General features: G+C 31.7%; 1 protein-coding gene and 1 long non-coding RNA gene across 2 annotated transcripts; one reads left to right on the top strand and one right to left on the bottom strand.

Moving 5' to 3' along the window:
- The first annotated feature begins 1,985 nt into the window (after positions 1 to 1,985).
- On the top strand, positions 1,986 to 5,195 carry LOC140979139 (small ubiquitin-related modifier 2-like). The gene is made up of 3 exons (XM_073444484.1): positions 1,986 to 2,001; positions 2,483 to 2,712; positions 4,694 to 5,195. The coding sequence occupies exons 1-3, from the start codon at positions 1,986 to 1,988 to the stop codon at positions 4,859 to 4,861; spliced, it is 414 nt and encodes a 137-aa protein (XP_073300585.1). The 3' UTR covers positions 4,862 to 5,195.
- Positions 5,196 to 14,577: 9,382 nt separating this feature from the next.
- On the bottom strand, positions 14,578 to 15,650 carry LOC140979628 (uncharacterized). The gene is made up of 2 exons (XR_012175778.1): positions 15,565 to 15,650; positions 14,578 to 15,404 (listed from the first exon to the last, which is right to left on the bottom strand). It is a non-coding gene; the product is annotated as an uncharacterized lncRNA (long non-coding RNA).
- Between the last annotated feature and the right edge of the window lie 3,396 nt (positions 15,651 to 19,046).

The raw sequence follows: 19,046 nt of genomic DNA, 5'->3' as shown, positions 1-19,046 counted from the left end.
ATAAGATGGAAATTTTTTGTTGTTTAACTTAATCATGATTCATGTTAGAGCATATGCATGGGGGTGGACGCAGGGCAAACGATTTTAAATCAGACTCCTCGTTCAGTAGATAGAGAAGATCATGCCTCTGCCGAACTTATCCAATTCCAAGATTATTAGATCTTTTTTAAACAACATTAAAGACCAAATTATTTAATATATCAAATCTACCCTCATATAATAAATCATACAAATTAATTTCAAATGGTAATTATAATTTTTTCGGTTGTATTGTTATATTCTGTCGGGTTCTGACGGTGTTGACATTCCCTTTTGCTCTTTCGATTTTGTGTTGTTTTAATGATTTCAGTTTTATGTTTTGATCAAAGGAAGCGAGGATGCATCACCTGTGATTTTCTCGAAAAAGAGGAAGTTTTCAGATGCTGAGTTAAAAAAGTCTCTCATTGTGAGAAATCATTGATTTTTTTCCTTCTCGTGTACTTTTGTTTGGTTGTGATGTGTTTGAAATGGGGAATTTTTTGCCGCTAAGAAAGCAGTGGATTTGAATGTGACAGATGCAAATGTAGAACTTTTTCATCCCATCTTATTTTAACGACCTCCAAACTTTGCGCATATTGACTACCACTAGATTGCTTAAAAAATCAACATAATTTCCTCCTTGTATCCCGTGCCCCGTCCTCCATTCTCCTATCTGGAGCCCCCACCATATATGCTCATATGTCGTCGTGTGTTTGTGCCCCTAGCACCATATGTTGAACTTGAGTCAGTGTGTTATTACACCCTTTTCCATGTATGATCACATTCTGGTGGGATTTGTTTCAAAGTCTGCTGAAGATTGATAAACTTGGACTCAGGTACAGCTTGATTAGATAGAGTTTAGACACGCGGAGTACCTCAGTGCACATGTTTAAAGCTCGTCCTTGCCTCAAATGTTCACCTACTTAATGTTGGGTACTGGGTTCATGCACTTATGCATTATATTTTCTCTTTGGTTTTCTTAAAGTTGAACCTTGAAAAAAATAAACACACAAAAGAAACATTTGTTGTAGTAGTTTGAAGTGAAGGGTTTAGGGGGAACCTGTTGTATTCTCGTGCTAAGAATCATACGAGTTTGATGAAATCAAATAGTCAATTGTGTAAAAAAGTACACAGAGAAGGTTTTATATATACAAATTTCTAGAGTTCTAAGTGGTAACTTATTTTACCCTCGACAAGCCAATATGCACTAATGGAAGAGTAGTTAAATAGATGACACATGTCTTTTGTTTCAACCGTTGCGAGCTTGATGTATGATTGTATGCTTTTGATTTGAAGCTTCGGGGAGCTTGAAATTGGTGTCTTGAGATAAATCTAGTTTGACTCGTTGTTTCATGAATGAGATTATAAATTTTTGATAGTCTTTGTGGATGTAGAACTTGTTGGAGACAGGGTATGTTTTAATCTATGGTGACACTACAGTTAGGAGCGTCAATTCGAGTGGGTTGGGTTGATACATTCATTGGTTTCGATTTTATTTATTTTTTATTTTTTTAAAAATAATTAAATAATAATAATATTTTTATTTAAACACATAATAACAAGATCTCTCATATATGATTTAAATTTGAATGTCTAATTTTATAAAATTAAAAATGTATTTACTAAAACAAATAAACATTTGTTTAAAAAATTAAAAAATGTATAAAATAGTTATTAAATATTGAAAATTTATTATATAAATATATATTTCTTTTTCAAACATACAATATATAAAAATTTAAGTAATATTTATTAATTATATATATATTTTTAAAAAAATTAAAACTTTCAGGTTGACCGAACCTAACCCGAACCCTGTTACCTTTTCGGGTCAAATTTCGGATCCGACCTGATCTGGCCCGAACTTGAGAACCCCAACTCAAACCTAATTTTTTTTCGAGTCGTGTCAGATTTTGACACTCTGACTATAGTTAATCTAAGATTGAAAGTAATGTATATAGGTATAAATGATGCTAGTAAGAGGTTGAAATTCAGCGCCTATGTTGGTCTTCATGATAATTGATGATGCATTCTCGCGGCTTGTTTTGGGTTTTATGGGGGAGAAAAAAAAATTATGAGTGTTGACATTTTTGTGCAGGTCTCCAAATGTGAGGTTGGAGTTTCTGTACACTTGTGGATCCCTAAAATAGGATACAAATATGTACAGAATCTCTTTTATTTGCATCTCAAGTTTCTAATTGTGTATTGCCCCGTTTTTTCCTTTGATCTATGGAGTTTTATGAAATTTTGGTTCTTTATTGACTTAAAGACACTGAAAAGGTTTCCATGGCTATGCTATTCTCCTAATCGATTATGGTCTTTCACTATTATATCCTGAACTAATATCACATTTTATTAATCATAATGATGCTTTTGCTTGTAATTCCGTGGAGAAAGAGTGACATTTTGTATTTTGTTTCAGTTTAAGATTTTGGATTATCATTATATTCGTGAAACATTAAAGGTATCAAATTCTCTTTTTTATTAAAAAAGCAAGAGTTGGTATCATTTGCCCAATCAGCTGAGGAACTAGTTCAAGATGTTGAAGAATCTGTGAGGAAAACCCTTCATGCTTTGTTACAATGTTCTCCACAAAGTGCAACCAAGGAGACACTGGAACCTCCTAATGAGAGAAGGAAACTTGTTATATCCATCCAGTACAAAGATGGGCTTAAGCAATTTCGGGTTTACATGGTATGTGGTTTATAGTTTTAAATCAAGCTATTTTTTTATCATTGATAAAAAAGTTTGTGTAACTATACCAGTGTTTTGAAACCCAAGTGAAATCAGGCGATTGCGCTGCCTAGAAAACTTACAGGGCTTGCGTTTGACTTTTCCAAGAAACCAAATCAACTAACAAAACCCTCATTTTAGCGATTTTTACTTCAACCCTATGGTTGGATTGCCATTTCAGAAGTTTGAAGTTGTGGATGGTGTTTGGACATGGAGAAAGGATGCATGGATAGTTGAAAAAAACAAGTAGTTGCGGTGTATGAAGATCTAGGACAAAATTCACGTTTGTGAGGATGGTGAAAATTGTTGCATATGTGGTGTTTAATATTTAATATTAGATTAAGTTGGAAATATGAGCAAGAGAGGGTTTTTTAACCGTTTACAGGACATTTTGTGAAATTATAATAAAATAAGGTAAAAAAAAAATTAACAAACTAATGTGTCACGCNTTACAGGACATTTTGTGAAATTATAATAAAATAAGGTAAAAAAAAATTAACAAACTAATGTGTCACGCCTCTTGAAGAGGTGTGACTTTCAATTTATTTTTTTTAATAAAAATCAAGTCACGCCATCTGAGATGGCGTGACTTGCTTATTATTATTATTTTTTAAAAAAAGGGTGTCACGCCTCTTCAAGAGACGTGACTTTCAATTGNGAAAAAAATAGCATATAACATAAATTTTTTAAACATTTTTTAAAAATAATAATAATGATAATGAAAATTTATCAAAACTTTATAAAAAAATCAGATTTATCTATAAATACCTATTCATGAATAAGGCTCAGAACGATTTTCAAATTTCTTTACAAAAATTAGTAATAACTAAAAAAATCACCTAATAATTAAAATTGAAAAAAAATTAAATAACACGACAAAATTAGTATAACATTAATAATAATTTCATTTATAACTTTTATATTTAACATAATAATTTATGTTAGTATACATACCTTTAATATAATTTGAAACTAAAATGAACCTGCAAAACCAAAAAAAAATCAAATTATTAAAAATTTGCAAGAAGTGAAAAAATAAATTCAAACATTTACGAGAACTTACCGATGAAAAATATGAAAGGAGCGAATGAAATGAGTCGATCAAGTATTCAATTTATAGAGAAAATTTTATAATATTATAATGAATTCGAAATTATTAAAGTTATGTTATTGCAGCTTTTAATGCATGTGCGGAGGCGTTCAACTCTGAAATAATTTAAACATGTCACTTGTACTATTATTTTTTTTAAAAAAAATGTAAGAGCGTGACTTGTTTTTTTTAAAAAATAATAAGCAAGTCACGCCATCTCATATGGCGTGACTTGTTTTTTTTTAAAAAAAAATTTGAAAGTCACGCCTCTTGAAGAGACGTGAGATATTAGTTTGTTAAAAATTTTTTTTTACCTTATTCTATTAAATTTTTAGAAAATGTGCGATAAACAGTTAAAAAGCCCAAGAAGAGAGATTAGGTTTGAAAGAGTTGGGGCGAAAAGGATGATGACGGGTAGGTGTATGCCATTAGGAAATTAGGATAACATGATAAGTAAGTGGCTGTGAAAAGAATTTTATACCTAAGGAGATGTATGCATGTGTTGTTTAATATGTAATTTTCTTTTCTTTAAACATTGAATGTAGCATAAGCTATACTTCATCTTGCTCTTTTCGCCACAATATTGACAATTACGGTTTAAAATAGGCCAAAAACTTTGTTGGGTGGCTTCAAATTGTACAAAGAGCTAAAAAGTGTTTATGTAATTAAGCTGGAGATGTTAAATATTAATTTTAATCTTTTTTCACAACATCGCACGCAGAAGTAATAAATATTTTAGTCAGCTGATTGCCACTACTTTCTACTGCTAACTTTGTAATGATCAACCATCTATTGGTCCGATCCTCCAGCAACTCTTGCCTACTGATTATACATATTGCCACCTTTTTGTAGGACGATAAATTGAAACGACTCTTCAAGATGTATGCGGACAGGATAAAGCTTGATGCGAATAACATAGTCATTTTGTTCGATGGGGATAAAATTAGTTCAAACTCCATGCCTGATAGCCTCGGAATGGAGGAAAATGACATCATCGAAGTGCATGTGAAGTCAAGTTGATCCAGGTGAATAACTTAACATACTTTCTCATTCATCTGCATGCCCAGTACGTGCTATCTAGCTAGTTCTTTGTGGAATACCTTCTGTCTTGCATGAGACAGATCTTTATCATGTAATCCGATCCTGGAAAGTGGGATTAGGATATAGTTCGTATTATGTCACTGAGTGTTACATTATGCTATCTGGTGCTCCCGTTAGACTTCAGTATCAACCAACGAAATATGTAAACGAAACCAATGAATGAATACTCTATTTTCTCAAAGAACTGCTACTGACCATTTGACAAGGCTATGCATGATGGAAGTTGTATTATATAATCAGCTTCTGTATACTAAATGGAGAGTATTTTGACCAGATGACAAATTACAATTCTAGAATAGTTTTCAGAAAACCTCAAAATTTTGAATGAAATAAGATAATCTTATAATTTTATGATTTGGCTCCAGAGGAAACCAAAAAGACTATCTGATTCTGTAATCCAAATTTCCGACTTAGTGTTTCAGAATATAAAAACATATGTAAGAATGTATTAACAGACATCTATTGAGATGGTTGTTGAAGCATCATGCAAGTATGAGAACATAGAAATTAAGCTGTTTACTTTAAAATAAAATCTTATCGTATCATGCACTCGCAATGCGTGTGCCATAACAATATCTTATGTTTAGTTTTTTCTCACATTTGTTTCAGAAATTATAGTCGAAATTTTCTGCTCGATGCATCGAAAAATTTGAGACCTGATGATGTTTTTTAGGGGAGGGATGGATAGTGAAGTACCTTTGGTTAGTTTAACTCACAACATAACATGATATTATACCTTGACATTAATTATAACTAACATGTCTGAGATATGCCATGGTTAAACAACTAAACTAAAGTTCTTTCATACACACAATTTATATGTTACACCTAAATATATATGGTTCTTTCGGATTTTTCTATGATACATAAGTTGATCTGTATTCGACGCGATTTCCATCCATCTCTTCAAAACATGAGCACTCAGTCTCATGTTTTGTGGACCGTGGTGCAGATCATCACGGGTTGAAACATAGCCGAATCCGATAATTACTAGCGTCCATTCGATTACGACTATCCGATGGTTATGTTTCATGTATTTCAAAGAAAGCATACCCAATAATATGGTAAAAATGTTTTTCTATTTTCTATTTTAAAATTTTAAATATTTTTTGTTTCATTCCATCGATAAGACTTCTGGTTTCATTGATATCCTTAGCTTTGATTCGGGTTGTGTTTGGTTTAACCAATGAATCATAATTTCTTTAATGACAATTTAACTACGTTGGAAAAAGTTACCACTAACCAAACACTTTTGTCCCCATGCTTCCCTACCGGATCCAATGCTTAGGCGTGCACTGATCTTAGTCGTTGCCAACCATTCTTAAAATCTGAGTTTTTTTTAATTAAATTAATCCAAAATTCATAAAAATATTTATATCTTCTACTCTACATGGAATCGAAATTTATGTGTTACTCTATTAATTTTTGGCACCAATCATTTATTTTGTGTTACTCTATTAATTATAATAATAACAATAATAATAGTTTATGTTTATTTCAAACAAATTTTATATGATATTAAAAGATTTATTATATAAAGACAAAATTGAAAATTTCTTAATTAAATTTTTTTTCCATTTATTTTATTAATTTGTGTTCTATATTTTTTTGGGCAGAGAGAGTATATAAACTCAATGTGAGTAGGATCTTTAATTTTCAGTAAGTCAAATTATTATATATATATGTGTTTACTTCATCATGTAATCCATCTTATTAGTAAAAAATTTATGAGGACCATAACAATAATTTTAATAGAGTATATATGTCATTGAGTGATGTTCGTGTTGGTTACGTGATTTGTAGTTTATATTGTGTAATCTATGTTCGTTCGGAGTTTATTCAATGTGTATCGAAAAATAACGATCACGTGTTTTATAAAACATAAAAAGTATATGAATAAAAAATATTTTTTAAAAAAACAAATTTGACCGATTCAAATTATAGAAAACCTCGAAGCAATCAAATATTCAGAGGATTAATGGGGTGATTAAGAAATGCATTAAAGATGTAAAATCTGTAGGTTGGTTAAAGAGAAAGAGCTAGTGAGTGGTGAATCCTGGAGATATTTTGTAGGCTAGATTGGATACGAAGGCAGCTTCTCGAGGCTCACGCGCCGCTACCTGTCCACGGAGGAGCCGACAGTGAAAAGACAGTTTTGAAAGAGTTTGCTTTTTCCAGCTAAACAATGATCCGTAGATTAGGCGTCAAGTATCCAATGATTGACCTTTGTTTATCCCTTCGTCACCGCATTACTCACGCGCAGGAAATAACACGTGTTTCCCACATTTTGACGGTAAAATTCTATGTTTAATTTTCGAAACACAGTCGTTTTAAAATTTAAATATAAAAATCTAAATTATAATTGTGGTTGTTTTTATTTGAGTATGGATTTAAAAATAGGTAAAAATTTGCGTGAGACGGTCTCACGTGTCGTATTTTGTGAGACAGATCTCTTATTTAGGTCATACATGAAAAATATTACTTTTTATTGTGAATATCGGTAGGGTTGACTAGTCTCACATATAAATATTCGTGAAATCGTCTCACAAGAGACCTACTCTTAAAAATATGTGTGATAGTTTAATTTGGCTTACAAATTGAGCAAGAATTTTTTTCAAAACACTTTACCAATATATCAAATTTTGATTCTTTGAAAATTTTTACTCAATAATAATATAAATTATATTAATATGTAAATTCACGACACAAAATTATTGACAGAATTTACCTGTTTCACGAATATAAAAATTGTGGTACGATGTAATTGTCAAAATATTTCCTCAAAGCTATTTTTTCCTCAAAACTCTCGAAACAATCCATACTAACCCATAATTCTTTTTAGAGTTTTCTTCATTTCTAGAGCAAATTAACCAATACTACCATACAAGTAAAGGAATTGAGTTATGTTTTGAAATAAAAAAAAGGTTTCACTCAAAGACTAAAATAATTTCAATAACTTTCCTCTAGGGTTGTAAACGAATTGAGGCGATTCGCGATTTTTTCGAGTTGATTCGATAAATATTTGATTTATATTCAAATTTACCGAAATCGAACATTTTCGAACATTTTTCGAGCTGAATTTGAGCCAAAATTATTTTGTTCGATAATTCGCGAGTAGTAATATTTTATTAATATAATATGATTATATATTAAATATATTTGCATTTCCATCTTTCAAACATTTATTCTCTAACCTTAATTTTGAGTAATAGTTCCAATAGCTCGCAAGTATATTTGAATATTTCAAGCCGAACTCGAATTTCATTTTGTTTCGAACTTGATCCAAAAAGTTAAAATTAAATTTTTTTGAGTTTTGAATCGAGCCCAAACTTTAATATACTTAATTTGAGTCGAATTCGAACCTTAAATTTGTATTAATATCCGACTAGGTTCTGTTTGTTTGTATCTACATTTTCCTAAATAACTTAGACCGTAAATTTGTACCTAAAGATGAAATTACAAAAGATTGTTGTTTCTGTATTTTTAAATATATAAATATCTTATTTGGCTTGATTTTCTTCGGATCACCATTAAAAATTCCAATCAAATGAACTTATATTATTGTTCGATCAAAATAAATTGAAATAATGAATTCTATACTCATGGATTGATGTTATGTGGAATCCAACTTCTCTCCACGGAAATCAAATTCTTTGTGGCAAATATTATATCATTCGCACACTTACTTAAAATTTATGGTTTAGGTTTAGTTCGCGATTATGATTCGAAAGCAGTACTGTCATTACTGTCTAGAAGGTCTGCCAAAATCGTGGCTTTGCCCAAGTAATTATTCTATAGGATGGACATAAAAAATTTACTAGCTAGTCAATCTTTTTTTTTTTCAAGATCTTTTAAAATATAATAAAGTCATTGGCTTAAGTTGCTATTCAAATCTTTACCTAATTCTATCTGTCCAAGTAATTATTCTATAGATTTCAAAGTAATATTTTTTGAACCAAAACAAAATATTTCAAGTGCCCATTTATATGATTCATTTCCAATCTGTATACTTCATCCGTCAAATATATACATATGATTAAGAAAGATATTTGAAAAATAAATTTCACCAAGAAGTTTTCCAACTAACCTTTATTTATTTGGTGTTTTAATAGGATATAGAAATTGTTTGAAGTCCGTAGTTAATGTATTTAATAATTAATATATGTAGATTGGTGAAATAATAGAGAAACTAAAACGAAATATAGATGATGGATTATATATTTGAGATAAATGAAAAATGAAATGTGACTTTTATATTTGGAGCAAATGAAGTATTTTTTTAATGAAAAAAATTATCATTTTGGTCATGTAACTTAATATTTTTTTATTTTTAGTTTTGCAACGTTATAAAGTTTTCAAGTTGCAGTTTTAATCCTATAAGTTGGTATTTACTACTTAGTGTCATTTTTAGTTCATTTTCACTGGAGCGATGTCGTGACATTAGGCACGTCACCAATTTCCGATGTCACTCCAGCAATTTCCATTTCCATATCGTCAATTTCCTGCACTACTTCATCACTCCGATAAAAAATAAATAAAAGTGATAATAAATACCAACATATAAGCCTAAAACCACCACTTGAAAATTTACAGGACAAAAAATTGAAAATGATAAAGTTATATGACCAAAATTATAACATTTTCTCTGATCTAGCATGTACTTTGGAACAACATGCTTAGTTAGTTCAAACGGAACCTTGAGCAAATCATAAAACTTTTCTAAAACATGAGCGAAATTAAAAGCTAACATTAAGGGAGTGATCGAAAAAGAGGCACCATGTTTTTTAATTGTACGTTTCTTGTGAGACGGTCTCACAGATCTTTATGCGTAAGATAGGTCATTCATACTCATATTTAGAATAAGATGTAATAATTTTAACATAAAAATTAATATTTTTTTTCATGTACGACTCAAATAGGACATTCGTCTCACTTTTTTTTGTATTTTTAATTGTTGGTGCTTAGGAGCACATAGGCACCCAACCCATGCATGAGATGGATAATTTCTCTACTCGTGGATGAATTATTTCTCAGCATTTTTCCTACAAAATTTATCGATCTGTGATCGACAAATCCAACAATAAAGTGATTTAACAACCCATTTCTTTTGATTTTGGCGCTTCATTAATTAAATCAATCAATTGTTCGAAAAAGGATGGGTTTTTTTTTCCCACGCACTAACAACTCTGGGTTGACAAATAATATCTTAATAAAAGATATATACCTAGGGTTTTCTTATTTACAAAGCACTTAATAAAGTAGATTGCATTATGCATGATTAGCAAATAATCTAATATAATATCTATATATGATTTATATTAATTGATTAGCAAATAATATCTAAAAATTAGCCAACATCACTAGAAAGGAGTATCCTAGAATCTTAAGAACTTGCCACAATGACTTATAACTTATTAATGTCTCAGGTCTGTGATGAGATCTCAAATTCGAGATTCGATTCTGACAAACTCTCTATCAACTATAAGAATTCGTTAATATATAGCTGAGTTTTTACATGCAGTTAATTAGCTGCAATTAATGATATTGTTGATAAACTTGTTCAATCAACATATGATAACCAAGTTGGTGGTTGATAAGATTAACGACGTTGGACATATATATAAGAATAGTCTCTTGTGAGACGGTCTCACGAATCTTTATCTCTGAGACGTGTCAAACATACCGATATTTACAATAAAAAGTAATACTCTTAGCATAAAAAGTAATATTTTTTAATGAATGACCCAAATAAGAGATTCGTCTCACAAAATACGATCCGTGAGACCGTCTCACACAAGTTTTTGCCTATATATAATATACACACAAAACACAGACACAATTTTGCCTTCTCTCTCCCACACACACGCAGACACACACACACATATAACTTCGTTATATTTTTAAAAGAGTGATTGATGATTTTTGACAAAAATAAATATAGTTTATGCAACCTCAACAACATTCAAAACATTTAATTTTTTAAAAACTAAAACTATTATGAAATCGTTTTACAGATAAATTTTATGAGACATATCTCTAACTCGATCCGATCTATGAAAAAATATTATATTTTATGTCAAAATATTACTTTTCGTATAGATCGGGTCAACGGTCTCACTAAATAAAATAATAAAATAAATTTATTATTTCTTAAATATATATAAGAAAGTAGTAATTATTTTCAATAAATTATGAAAAGCTTGGGTATCATAATTACATACTACAAAATCAATAATAAGGTAATAAATCCGAAAAGTTGGTAATGAAGATAAAGACTTTTGTCTTGAATCGAGAGCGATGGATTAGAGACGCAGCCAACAAATTTGCATAAAAGTGAAAGCCCCTCCCCCATGTTCACATACAACACGAAGTCACGCTTTTTTCCTTATTTATATATATATTTACTATACACGAGAATTAAGTACTCCTTTTCTTGGATTTCGAGCTAGCTAGTGGACTTTTTCCCATTCTCCCACAAACATGCCCTCATATATGTAATATTATGCATTCTTTTACTTCAATTATTATAAAATGATAATAGGCAAATAATTACATCTTGGTTTTTGTAAGCAATCCAAGATGTGATTATTGGGAAAAATATCATTGGAATCATGATTCTCCTGTTAGGATAACGAACAATAAGTTCTCTGAAACGAAAAACATTTGATCTTATAATAAAAAAAATATATGAAAAAATATATGAANAAAAAATAAAAAAATAAACCTACATATATTCTTTCCCTTTATATAAGGTTCCCACTTCCCACTACTAGCACCTATACACTCACTTTTCTCTGTAATCATAGTCTCGCTTTCTCACTTAGCCAAATTTTGGCTAATTATTTCTCCAGCTTCATACTTCCTTCTTTTAGCATCTGCAATATTCCCATGTCCGGTACTTCACCTGGCGGCGGGGTTGGGCGGCGTTTGCCGTGGAGTTGGCGGCGGAGGGTGGAGATGTGAATGCGCAAGCTGATGGCCACGAAACAACAAACCAAACACAGCTCTGCAATTTTCGCTCTCCCGAGCTTCTGTTCCTCTCCCCGGAGAGGGTCAGAATCGGAAGAGCGCTGCATTGCGTTGCGGGGAATTGAGGGTAGCGGTCCGAATCTGTGTCAAATTTAGTCGTGTATTTCCATTTTTAGATCTGGGTTGTCTTTAAAATTTCTTTTAGTTTCTATATATAATTTTCCCTGTTTTTTGTTGTTGTTTATGAGATAAAACATGGGATGTAAGAGATGCATACAAGGTAGCTTAATGGACGGGATTGTGATATTTTGGTTTTTGTGGTCTCGATTTGTAATTTCTGAAAAGTTTGGGGGGTTTGGGCCGATATTTTGTTGTGCTGCTGGGCATGCATCCTTTACACCCCTTATTGTATTTGCTTTTTATCTGAATTTGATATTAGAAAAAAGTTCCACTCTTTAATTTTTTTACTTTCTCATCTCTCTGCTTTATCAAATAAAATAAACTTGCTTATTTCTTTGCATTTTTCTATACAACCTTGGAGGATTTTATTGAATTTAATTTTATATAAATATAAAGTATTAGTTTGGTCACAATTCTTGTATATTTGTAAATCTTGATATGGAATATAATTTTATGGAACATTATTTGTAAATCAATTAAGCTATAATTTTTAACAAAGAACCAAACTTATAATATACATATTTTCCACAATTTTCCGAAAGATTTTTGGTATGAACAAGAGGATTTGTTTTGAAATATTACCACCAAACTAAAATAGTCTTCATAAGCAAAGTTGAAAGTTTGCAATCAAACCATAAGAAAAAATATATTTATTTTAATTAATGTTAAAAACTAAGTAGATGAGTGATTCCATCAGATTATTGAATTATAAAATATGCTCTTTTAATTTAAGTGTCATTTGCCACTTTCCACTAAACCATTTATATAATAATAATAATAATAACAACAACAACAACAACAACATCATAAATACATAGTTGAATCCCTATGAAATTAAAACCACAAATGGAATATTTTTACAAAATTCATTTATTCAATAGGCCCGATCCAATTATAAACAAGGCCCAATTTAAAGTTGGTTTTCATCTCAATTTCATTCTTAATCTTCTGGTTTGGGCTTACGATTTTTTTTTTAAAAAATGACCTAAAGAAGGGATGGGTGGGATTTATTAATTCACGTTGACGGATAAGTTGTAGAAAATAAATAAATAAATAGTAATAATTTAAAATAAACAATAACAAATTATTTTTTTAAAAAAAATTTCAGATACGTTTTCTTATATAAAAAACAAAAAAAAAATCTTCAATTACCGTACTCTCGGCATATCTGGATCTTATAAATTTGTTAACAAGGGCGAATTGCATTAGCACTATTTGTAAAAATTATCTGTATAAAAGTAATTATATTTAGAACCTTATCTTTTAAAATTAGGCATCAATTTATTAGTAATGTGATATATACAACTAAATTTATACAATAATTCTTATCACACAAAAAATCCGATAGAAAAATTCCAATACAAAATTTAATGAGATAATAACAAAATATCACGATATAATTATTATAAATATCGATGTACGATATTTTGGTTGTATCTTTAGTATTATTCTAAATTTATTGCAAATATGGTAAATATGTTCGAGTTTTGAAAAACATTAGGTTAAATATGTTTGTTTTTTTTAAAAAAAACAGAGAACATATTAGAGTATATTTTTTAGAATAGACTTTTCTCTTTGATGGACACTCTGGAGCAGTAAATTCTATAAGTTGCTCCTGAACCTAAGACTTAGGACTTGTTCCTGGTTGCGAGGAGCTGTGAGATAGCTAATGAATTTGAGTGTGATTCTATATCACTTATGGACACCTTAAATGATCTTATACAAAATGTTTATGTGTGGATTATGCTTCCTACACCATACTTGTTCAAGCGTCAATTATCAGGTGGGATAACAATCTTAGACATCTCTGCTATTATTGCTTGTTGTGCAAGTCTGCATTTATTCATGAGCAACTGCGACACTTGTTTCATGTGCAGGCTTTTGTAATTTATGTTCGAAGCTACAGTTTGATAGGAAAAAAGTGATTTAAGCAATATCCACTAACTTATGATTTATGTTGATGAATAATGCGAGGTTTTGTTATGAAAATAAGGCACCTAAAAACTTACTCTTACATTGTCAGTATTATGTGAAAATCTTAGTATGAACAAGATATGTTAAATATTGTTGGATTGTTTAATTTACAGATAACTTTAGTTTGCTGTGTAGTTCATCGTGATTATATGACTGATGAAGTGAAAATAGTTCAGCTGTAAAATTGGAATCTCGAACTTAGGTTACCCCTATAGGTATTACTATGAACATATTTGTGGTTTTCATGGAATCTTTTGATTATTTTATTTATTTATTTACATATACATATTTGTTTCAGGGTATTGGGGCATGTATCTTGCTGGTGTCCAGATAGGAAGTTATCTCTTCTTTGGAGGAAATGCTTGTCCTTCTTTAAGATCTATGTAATGGACAAGGGCTAGAGTTTGGGCCCTTTGCCTCGTATTTTGGTATGGTGAATGGGTTGTGGTCCGCAAGTGCTTCATTTATGATCACATTCTTTTGGTGGCTCGGTATTTAATTATGTTCATGCAGGTCAGTCACTTTGCTTCTGGACAAGTATGTTGATCAAAGGGTTTCTCGCCGGATGGTAAGATACCACATTCCACCTTTCTGATACATCATACCCCCCAGTCCTTGTTCAAATCAACTCCCATCTTGAAGGGAGAAAATTCCATAATTTTAAATGTTTCTGACCAGAAAATCATTTTAAATTTATTTGCAGTGCAACTTAGCATATGTTTCTCTCGTGCTGGCTACCAACCTTCAGGTAACAAAATCCATATTTGCTGCAAGAGAGCATGAATTGTATTCTGTGCAAATTAAGACCAAGAACTTAAGCTCTATTTACAATGACCACCCCCAAACGAGGAAGATCAATCATGACAATTATTATAGTGGTCATCATAACACAAGAAATTATGTTTACGCAGTTAAAGTTCCCGAGGCTGTGTTTCTAATGTTGAAACTTTCCATTTTTTCGTCTACATATTTGTACTATATGATTCTATTCTGGCCTTAGAGTCGTATGATAGAAATTGTCTGCTGTTAGCTCGCACTTGGTCATGTCATTTCATTTTTATTTCTATTTAAAAGTATCACTGTGAAATGTGTTTCCTATTTGATTTAATCCCAGCCATTTTTGTAATGGCTGTTATTTGTTTTTGAATTGGGAAGAGAGGACGTCTTCTTTCAATGTAGCACTCACAAGACTCTTCTATTTCCAGTTTTTCCTCTGCCGTTTTTGCTATAACAATGTAACGTTCAGGTACTAACCATTCTGATGCTATCATACTATGTACCGAGAAGTAAAAGTTCAGTTCTTGAAAAATCATTTAACAAGAATTTACTCGCAACTTTTCTTATGATTATTATCATCTTCCAATAGAAATTTTCGTTTATGAGACACGTTGGTAACTAGTATAGCAGATGATGTTATAATATCAAGGTTTGCATAGCATATTAGCATTTGAAACAGTTTGGTTACTCTGGAGTCTAACGTTCGTGATTTATCTTAATACATGCAGGCCAACGTTCTTGTCGGGTTGGTGAACTTGTCCATTGATACATTGTCTGTGTCCCCAATCTCAGCTCTGGTAATCTTGTTTCGAAGTTGGATTTGCAGATTTTCTTGGCATAAAATTCAAGTTTTGGTAGTAAATCGTGTGCATAATGTGAGAACCCGAAATTTTCGAATACAATCAAAGGGATGAGACAAATTCATTGTGCATGAAATGTCCCTTGATATACCAAAGTGACTCTTGGTGTGCATGGATGAATTTATTATGAAAGAGATGACCCTTGATATACCAAAGTGACTCTTGGTGTGCATGGATGAATGAATGAACACAATTAATACTTGCTTGGAATGCAAGGGGTTGGCCATGAGGAAGTTCAAAGGGCAAAATCTCACCTATAAATACACCATTGTATGTTGAAGAGACCACACCTAAAATCATCACAAAAATTCATCCCTCTCCTCTTCTCTCCTCTACTCTCCATTTCGACGTCTAAGGCAAGAAGAAAAAGGGGGAAGGCTTCGTGCAGTCCGAGTGATCAGAAGATACGTCGAAATGCTGCTGGATTTGCTTCATAAATCTAGGCAAAATACTGCAAGGTTTCGGTCACCGTCTGACCGAAATTCAACGGGAGTTGTACTTCAGGACTTGGCAATTTCGAAAACTACACCTTCGAATTCGGTAAGTGGGTTTTTGCTATGTATTTCTTTCTAATTTAAAATTTCTATAAGTATGACATGCTTGTATGTGTGTCAAATCATTTTCGAAAAATGCTATATTATGTATTATAAAATCTCGATCGATGTACGATATGTTCTTCTGGTCTCGACGTTCTTTGAATCTGCTGAGTCCTCTCATAATTCTGATAAGTACTGTTTGATGAATCTGATTTTGTAATACACTGTTATGATTCGAGTTGGATATGGAACGACGATTGTAAATTCTGTTATGGCCCCCATCAGTGGGTATAAAACTGTGTTATGGCCCCCATCAGTGGGTATAAAACTGTGTTTTGGCCTCACCCCTTAGAGGACTAACATATGGGGGACAATTTGACCATGGATGACGAGATGAATAACAGTGTTCCGTTTGTTCTGATCTGATCTGTTCTGAATTGTTCTGATAAGTTATGTTTCACCCTTCGAGTCTGATTCGGTTAATGTTTGATATGATAAGTTTTGAAAGTCTGTTAAAAGATGTTTTAAAATTATCTTTATATGTATTTGTGGTAATCGATCGGCCCCTACTTACTGAGTGTTTCCCAAAGCACTCACCTGTTACATCAATCCCCAGACAAAAATGAAGAACAATGGAGCGAGGAGGAACATGAGACGTTCTGGGGCTGGTGATCGCACCAAAAGATCTAGACTCAAGACTTTGTATTTATTTCGCTTCCGCAATCTTGATGTATTTTTATTCTATTGTCAAAGTAAAGACAATGTTTTATTTATGAAAAAGACTGGTTTTTGGCATTTCGATACGAGGCTTAATTGTTTTCAAGTAACTGTTAAACAATGTCGGATGTCACCGACGCCTCGGTCTCGGGGCGTGACAATTAAGTGGTATCAGAGCCGCCAGGTTCATAATCCGGCTGGGAGTTTAATAGACAAAATTTGGCGAAGTCAAATTTTGGCAAAAACCCATGCCTTCCTATCCAAATCATTCTGATACATCACATTCATGTATGTTTGTTTAAATCTTTAAATTCAAGTTGTCACCATAATTAGATGGCTTATTCTTTCGCATGGAATCTCGAAACTCAATTTCCTCAATTGCTTTGAATCTGTGCGAAATTACCCCTTCTTTCCACTTGTGAAAAATCCAACGAAAGATTTTGTTCGATCCAATTATTTTACTTGTCCGATGCGGTAATTTTTATTTTTACCATTACTTTGATTCTAAACCTTTTTCATTCGATTTCTCTAAGAAATGGTTGCCCCTCGTACTCGTGCTCAAACAGCCCTTCGCATTTGTCAGTTTACCATTGAAAACCAAACATGAGAAATTGAAACCATAAAGGCTCAACTCGCTAGCGGAAAACAAGAGAAACAAGAATTCTTGGAGATTAGGAACCTGCTTCAAACTGATGTACAATGTCTCACCCATCATCTTGATCGAGCAGAGAGCCAGTTCGTCCTAACCCTAAGTAACCCATTTCACGTGGTACGACCAGTTTTCCCTAACCGAAAGTTGATAGTAAGGATTGAAATTGAGAAGCATCTTGCTACTCGCTCTCGTCATCAACATGAAGACTTTGCTAGCAAGCAAGAACATTATATCGTCAAGCTTCATGGCGCTATGGATAGACTACAAGAACAAAATAACTATATGCACCTTGTCGTGGAAAACATGAAAGAAGAAGAAATACCTATGTATGTAATGGAAAAAGAGCAGTGATGATGGAGAGATGATAAGGTAGGCTAGACTGGTATTATGGTTATATGATACGAAAAGAAAAAAGTTTAACATTTCTTTGGGAGTATACAATGATAAGTTGAATTATATTTTTGGGAATGTACCTATCAGATATAAGTTGACTTATATTTTTGGGAATACACCTATCTGATATAGGTTGACTTACATTTTTGGGAATTTACCTATCGAAGATAAGTTTCCGACTTAAGATGAAATGTTTGACTCGAGGATAATAAATTAGTTATGCAAATATGAGATAAGAATTATATAATCTTTGATATTCAGATGTAGAAGTTTATTTTTGTGTCAAAAAATTAACGGTATGTACATTAAATTTAGGATTCTAAGTGCTAAATTTAAATATGTAGGATTTTGTAATATCTTATGAAGGTAAGAAATAATATCTAATAAGAAATTTATATTATTTTAGGTCATTTCCTTATGAAAATAAAGTAAGATATTGATGGGCATTGAGGAAGTGTAGCATATATAATAAGTTCCAACTCTTCTTAAAGTACCAAAAAAAAAAAAAGAGATTTGTGGAGAAAGATATCTAACGAAACTTGTTTGTATTAAAGGATGCTAGTCTCATAAGCTTGATTAAAGACAGATTTAGTAAAAGAAGAATTGTTTGAGGAATTATTTTCTTCCGTACAAGGTTGAAAAAAATTTTAACTAGGTTATAATTACTGGGACTCAAGTCAATAGGCTGATAAGGAGTGATGTTCTAAGATTCTATATTGGTTTTAAGTTTTGATATAGTAATCGAGATAATTTTAAGATATAATAAAATAAGTATAGATACGCATATATTAAGCGCTATGGTAAATTTCAACGTCATTTTGAGAATTGATTGGTTGGACAAGAATCATGCAATGGTAGATTATCGGGGTAAGAATGCCAAACTCTAATCCAAGAATAAATCGTATTGCATGGCAAGGATAAGGAACATAAATCCTTCCTTTCTGGATTATGGCTAAGAAGTCTAACTAGCGATAATGAGATAATCAAAAGAAGGAATTGAGCTCAATGTATAAAATATTCCTGTTGTACGAGAGCTTCGGAAGCGT

Source organism: Primulina huaijiensis, chromosome 6 (assembly GCF_012295235.1).
Source record: "Primulina huaijiensis isolate GDHJ02 chromosome 6, ASM1229523v2, whole genome shotgun sequence".
NCBI lineage: Eukaryota > Viridiplantae > Streptophyta > Magnoliopsida > Lamiales > Gesneriaceae > Primulina > Primulina huaijiensis.
This window is presented reverse-complemented; position numbering and strand designations above follow the sequence as displayed.